Source organism: Saccostrea cucullata, unplaced genomic scaffold (genome assembly GCF_032062105.1).
Source record: "Saccostrea cucullata isolate Sc308-1 unplaced genomic scaffold, CSIRO_AGI_Scuc_v1 ctg21043, whole genome shotgun sequence".
Classification (NCBI taxonomy): Eukaryota; Metazoa; Mollusca; class Bivalvia; order Ostreida; family Ostreidae; genus Saccostrea; species Saccostrea cuccullata.
Genome location: NW_026936355.1, coordinates 1 through 7,036, shown reverse-complemented (window position 1 = coordinate 7,036; position 7,036 = coordinate 1). Strand labels below are relative to the sequence as shown.

General features: G+C 34.3%; 1 protein-coding gene across 2 annotated transcripts; it reads left to right on the top strand.

The window, feature by feature from the left end:
- Positions 1–1,023: 1,023 nt before the first annotated feature.
- On the top strand, positions 1,024–6,676 carry LOC134245383 (uncharacterized). 2 transcript variants are annotated; one of them, XM_062727670.1, is made up of 4 exons: positions 1,024–1,225; positions 3,483–3,564; positions 5,520–5,751; positions 5,933–6,676. In XM_062727670.1, exons 1-4 carry the CDS (start codon positions 1,214–1,216, stop codon positions 6,192–6,194), a joined length of 588 nt encoding a protein of 195 aa, XP_062583654.1. In that variant the 5' UTR covers positions 1,024–1,213; the 3' UTR covers positions 6,195–6,676. The 2 variants fall into 2 exon arrangements, with proteins under 2 accessions (XP_062583654.1, XP_062583655.1); XM_062727671.1 differs by lacking the exons at positions 1,024–1,225; positions 3,483–3,564 and adding an exon at positions 3,318–3,441.
- Positions 6,677–7,036: the final 360 nt, after the last annotated feature.

The following is a 7,036-nucleotide window of genomic DNA, read 5'->3' as shown; positions in this document are numbered from 1 at the left end:
TTGTTTCTTTTATCCAAAATTGTTTAAAGGAATCTTCGCCCGTTATGCAAATTATCCCATGTTTCCCACTATCGTTGATGCCCTAGCATACTATACTAACTAGACAGTGATTCCTTATACATGTATTTCCATTTCATTGTGAAATAAAATTGTAGATTTAGATTTTAAAAATGTAGACATAGATTTAAATTACACTAAGACTCCCATACTAATTTCAATAGTCCTCACCCACTAGTACTGACGTCAAATACAAAGGCAGTTGCACGAGATTTACATGCAAATATGGCCTCCTTAGCGTCAGAAACAGAGACAGATGCGCAGATTTGCATGCATATTAGGCCTCCTTAGCTCCTGACTAGCTCCTGACATGTCGACATGCCTAATTTACATTCCGGTAGAATTATCAAGAAATGAACTCCGCTAACTTTGAAAGAGTTATCACAGAGAAGAAAATTAGAAATGGAAATATTTTAGAATAGGTGTACAACACCATATATAGACATTAAAAATATAGCAGTTCCTTCAAGAATTTGAACTCTTCAACTCCATGGGAAAAAGACGAAAAAGTTCAAACTACATTGCATATGTCCTTAAGCCTCATTTTCCCTTTCTGTTGTAGGAGTTCATAAGATTAAGATGATATACATGTACGTAAAAATAGGCAAGTTGTCTTTCTTGATCTGGGAGGATGTTGACGACACTTAATTTGTAACAGTAGGAGAAAAATGTTTAATATTAATAACACGGACAAAGGTGCCTGGCAATAAGATAATACCTGCAAAATTTTATTATCCTAATCTTTAAATCTTATCGGCTTTGATTAAATCACCCACTAGATAATGCAAAAAGGTGTCCACCACTGCATAAAATAAAGCCCAATCCAATAGGATTGTTTTCTAGGGATAAAAGGCAGCCGGCCTGCATTGTCCAGACTTCCTATACATTAAATAGACATTTAAAACTGATCCAATCCATGCATGCAATTATGCATTGTTGTTCTCTTTGTAGTTTTAAACTTTAGAACTCTTAAGATCGACGCCCTCAAAATGTAATTAAAAATACGGTTAATGAAAAAGGAGAGGGAATGAATTCAGGGCAAATAACAATGACGGGAAATTGAATTTGATTTAGAAATAATATTTAATGATTTGAACAATATGGAGGTGAAACTGTTTTCGATGCTAGTTTTTATGTGGTAAACCGAGACAAAGCAATGAATGTAGAGGTAAGATACATATTTCTACGTATTACAAACAGCAAAGTAAAATAACGTATTCCTTACGGTAAAGTTTGATTCTGAAAGAAAAAAATATATATAAGAAACCTTAATCACAGGGCAAATGAACAAAATACAAAAAAGTGAAGAATGTCAAAGATTTAATAGTCAGTAAAATACATAGCCATACAAATGATGGGTACTAATAAAGCAAATGAACAAATTTTCATTCAAGGTATTCTCTCTCTCTCTCTCAGTTTATTGCACAAGAACCTTTTTCGGATCGGACGATTACGCTAACGAAAAGATCTAGAAAAAGATCCACCACTTCTCAAAGGTCGTAAATGCAGAGTATAGAATGTCCAATTTGAAGCCCTACACTAATTGGCAACTGGTGGCGTCTCAATATAAGTGAAAAATGGTCGAAGAGAAACAAGCAACTTGAAATATGTCCCTAAGATATGTACAGTATTCCCCACACAGGGTTCATCAGTAACATTAGTGTATGACTTTTGTTGAAAATATCTTGAAAAGCTTTATTCATACACAATGAATAGTAAAGTCAAAGGTCTTTGGGAAGGCCAGGTAAAAGAAATGGACAAAGTCTCTTGAATGTTTTATTAGGCATTTCCAAGTGTTTTTTCCTCTTTTAGCATCCACCCATCTTTCAAAAACCTAGCTACATACTCACAAAAACACACAAGTCAAAATTATTTTAAAAAAAACAAAAAAACAGACTTCATAGTAATAAAAATTACGTAATTCAAAGGTTGATTTTATTTATCTATTTTTCATGTAGACGAAGTTGAATAGCTTGATATGTAAAAGCAAACACAGCTTGATAAAAATATCTTGATATGTTTCTTTGAAACGTCGATAAACAAATTTGAGAAAAGTGAAAAGGAAAAGTCAAGGTCAAAATTGATGTCTTTAGATAGCTTTCATCAACAGTTTAATTTAGAAAAGATATTTTCAATTCTTCTTTGAAACTAAACACAAATTTAAAGTCCATGCCTAAAAAAAGGTCAGGGACAAACTTGTTCATGTTTTACATAGCTCTCATCAATATGTATATATAAGCATATTAAGTTTGATAAAAATATCTTGAATACTTTCACTGAAATTTGGCTAAAAATTAATCTGCAGTTAAGGTCAAAGGAAAGGTCAAAATTGTTGATGCAGTTACTTTCCACCAATTATGTATAAGCATATCGGTATATGGTTTCATTAAAATCTCTTGAATAGTTTCTATGAAACGGAGGTTAATACCATTTTAAGATAAATGATGAATGTCGTAGGAATGACAAGGTTTTAAAAAAAATGAATAAAATAAAATTTGAAACTATTATAAAGCATAAGTGAGATCAAGGTCAAAGGAAAGGTCAAAAAGGTCGATGCAATTGGACATTATGCAATATGCATACTCATAAAGTGTAACAGGTTTGACAAAAATATCATAAGTTTCTTTTAGAAATTAAAAACAAGAACAATAGAAAGGTCAAGTGGAAAAATGATGATGCATTAGAATAGTTTTTATGATATCAGTACGTCTCGGCGTATGAATATGAAGTTTGATAAAAATATCTTCACTATTTTTTTTTCATTATTATTATTATTTTGAATCTGAAATAAACATAAAGTGTGACGAAATGATAGGGTCACGGAAGACTGTTCATGGTTTGTGAAAAGACAGAATAAACCGCCTCGCTTTGCATCAATTTAACTTGTACATATTAGTTATTGTACGATGCGAAATGTGCATGCCCATTTTGTACCCAGTCTTAATGTCACAAGGTGCAGGGGATTTAAATTTAACACTAATTTACATTATCTTTTTAAAGATCCATATTAATTAATCTTGGATAAACCGTAAAATTGTAGTACTATACATATTTCTAACAGAAGATGTATATTTCTAACACAATTTAAAAGTCTCACCAAATGCCTTTGGATGTGTATTATTTACCCCACAAGTGCATGCGTTTTGTTGAACTCATGGTTGGTTCTTTTTCTCACGAAGGTTCTTTTCTATTAATTTTTCACGACTTATCAATACCTCCGATTGACAGATCGCTATTGATTTTTCAACACAAAACAGATAAATCAAAACACAGATTACATAGACTTGTAGGACCCAGATTAGCTGAGTATAAATGCCTCTGGATATTTCTCCATCTGTGGACATATAGACGGGGGGAATATGTCACCGGAGTACCGACAATACTGTGAGTAGTTTTAGTACTTTGATTTTTTCTTTAACTTTTAGGATTCCCTGGAGCAGATAAGATTGGGCAGCGGTGACGACACTCTTTCAAAGCAGCATCGGCCCAATGACAAACTTAGAAACCGTATGTATCGCTCTGGAGTCATTACTATCAGTACCATACTGATTATATGTGGGTGGTACATTAAGGCCAACATGCATCCTCGGTTGCGATATTGTAATCGATCATACCGGTGCAAAGCAGGGTCTCAAATCTAAGATGAATCTTTATGTCATTGAGGGAGTATTTTTTAAGTTCAAATGAAAAAGAAAGTCACCCCAGTGGCTGCTTTTAAAAATCCCTGCATACATTCAAAATCATTGCATATTTGGTCAATGCCAGGTCAACAGATGCGAACTCTTCTCCGTAGGTTACATTTATCATCAAAACATGACGGAGAGTTCTAAATTCATTGCCGATTCGAGTTTGGTCAATGGGAATTGACAAAGTTTAGAACCTTTAACTCTGGGAGATTTAGTTCACAGATAGCACCTTCGTAAAGCTTGACTGGTAGTGTAAACTTAAGAGTATTTTTTTAAGTAAAGTGCCGGCAACCTTAATGTTACGTACCTTTCGTCAGCGCAAGTTATTATCCTTGTAAAACCCTCCAACATATTTTCTATTTTTAGTAATGTCAACGAGTACCCGGTTAACCGGGTACTCGGTAGTATCGTACTAAAATCGGTACTCGGTTACTCGGATGTATATGTTTGAATATTTCATAGCTTATTTATTAATCCAATAAAAATCTGTTTTAAAACGTAAAATGCTTATTGTACTTGTACATACAGTAATTAGGGTTTCCACATCTCTAAATGACCGTTATCGCCTTTGACAGTGTTTATATCAAGTGACCAAGCACCTGCTACCTGGCCTTATTACAATGATTTGTCACTGAATATCTAATATATTTTTTAGATAATTTTGTCAATTCTCCGAGAGTGCGAATTTTGTACACGCCAATATGGCAATTTTAAAAAGTGATGTCCATCGTTGCACTATACTACAAAATACCGTACCGAAACACTATATAATATAGGAGTGAAAAAGTGTGCGAAAATCGTAAATCCGCTCTGTTTTGAGAACTCAAGGTCAAGTTCAAGTTGATACTACACGTAGATCTGACGACTGATACCTGGACGTCAAACGCAACAAAGAGTTACAATTTACGGAAGGAGTGTTTTTATTAAAAACAAAAACAGTGTGAACCACTTATGATTATATTTCTTGTGTTTATCCAAAAAAAATGTTATATTAAATTTCGGCGAAACTTATCATTGTTAAATCAGAAATACATTTACGGGTAAACCTCTGTCAGAGCATGTGGTTTTATTTCTACAAGAGTTTGCAATGTTTTACAGTCATCGATTTTCTTGTTCATATTTATTTACACTTTTTACCGAGCTCGATCCGTCCGTAACCGAGTACTAAAAATTGACCGATTTGACATCCCTAATTTTTAGTATAAAATTATAAGAGGGTCAATTTTACACATGATAATAGTATGATTCCCTGATTAATTTCCTAAGTGTAGTTCATTGTCACGAAAGATCACCAGCTGAAAAGTTAATACTGTGACCAGTCAAACATCGCATTACTTTTCACAGCTTCTTAAACCTGTGTGGATAAAAAAGAGAAGTAGAGCATGAAATTTCTAGTAATATTACACTGACCCTGGTCATTTATTCAGCAAGTATACTTGAATTGGGTGAAATGCAGCTTCAATGTTTATAGGATAGAACTGAGTGAATGAATTCCACGATGTAACATCATTCATACGCCAGTCTGAATCAAGTTCAATAATAAAAGTAATATTTAGTGCTTTAAATGGGGAAGGATACCAATCGAATACTCGATGTAAAAGACTTTGTTAAAGACTTTAAAAATAAACCAATATATCTTTACGCTTCCTCTACACCACACTTTGAACAAGTCAGCGTGTGATATTATGGTAATACGTTTATACTCTTATGTATGTGGACACCCATTAATGAAATTAACATAGTTTTAATTGGCATAACTGTGTATTCTATTTATAGTAACATCAGCATTACGTGAGCGTTGGCTCCACTCAGCGCCCCGCCCAGACATGGGAAAAACAATCTCCCCTCACCGCCTCCCCCTACATATTATCCGGAGGAACCTCCAAAACAGGGAGACATGCAGTGCGCATGCGTCACTCAGAAACTGGACGAGTGAGGAAAAAGAAAGTAAAAGACAAAGGTGGCAGAAAGATTTTGAAAATAAATGGAAGAATGAAATAGTCAAAAGGTAAATGTCCTTTTGGTTCATGAATGATACCTTCCATCTATAAATGTATCATTCTCTTGTTTATTTATTTTCCAATCACCATTACGCACTTTTATGCAATGGATACACTAGGCTTAAATCTACATGTTCATTTAAATTATTCCGTATCTATTGCTATTCTTAATTTTGTTTTTTTCTTCAGGAATGCCTCATTTCAGCATCGCCTGCCCTACTGCCGTAGTGTTCATATCCCCCCAGTCCCAGTACGACAGCTGTCCGCTAGCTCTAACGTGGACACCCAGCCCTTCTTCTACACCAGCGACTCTCCCCGCCCCCGCTCACAGAAGGAGAGGGAACGAGTCAGTCGACACTTCATCCACCCCCAGTGGAAATCGGAAACCATCTCATGGGTTAGATTTGATCAACCAAAGACAAGGAAAATTGACCGGTTTAGCTTATTCTGAGCTATTTTGGACTACTGGTAAATTCTGACGTTGACATTGCTTTTACATGGCTTTGGAAACATCTAAAGTTACCTCCCTCTTTCAATTCTAGAAAGGAGTCCATCTTCATCTTCTCAGTAAATTTTGTCATTTTAATAACTTAATTTTTGAAAAAAAAATCCAATACTGACAAATGATATAAGTATCTAATGTTTATTTAACAGATAGTTGGTTAATTGCATACAGAACCAACATACAGAAGCAAATCATTCTCTCTATGTTATACATTAACGACTGTATAATTACAATGTAGGGTGATATCTTAAATCATCATACAGCTGGTGTACAATGTATGAACTGTTGAAATATTTCAAAACATGTCATTAAACTTGCATATCTTGAAGACAATAAAATCAGGGCTTGAGTCATTCTTGATTTTTTTTCCACAATGCAGCCATTCCATGGAACTGCAGTTTTCTCACCTACAGAAAACCACAGTATAATAAATCATTCCATTTGGTCAGTCAGATGTGCATTAAAACACTGTGTGTTTGCCGACACTAACAGAATGTCAGTTATCTCCCAATATCCCCGATATGAACCGAGATGACACAGAGAAAGGTGAAGGATGAGATGTGTGGTGAATCTGACAATTTGTCGGGTTAGCCATCCTCCTTAGGGGGTGTAAACCAACCTAAAACCAACAAAAGGCAATTTAATAACTTCTAAAAAATATTTTTGGCAATTTTTTTTCTATGATAATATACAGCTTTATGATACAGCTATCAGAAATAAGTAAAATGTCAAAAAAAGTCTGTGATAAAAATCTATTTAAAGCTGAACAAGATTCGTATAAAGAATTT

What these genes read in the sequence shown, in the direction of transcription:
- LOC134245383 (XM_062727670.1), top strand. An exon ending in CAATGACAAACTTAGAAACC is followed by an intron (nt 3,565 to 5,519) that starts GTATGTATCGCT and finishes TTCTATTTATAG; the next exon opens with TAACATCAGCATTACGTGAG. An exon ending in AAGAATGAAATAGTCAAAAG is followed by an intron (nt 5,752 to 5,932) that starts GTAAATGTCCTT and finishes TTTTTTCTTCAG; the next exon opens with GAATGCCTCATTTCAGCATC.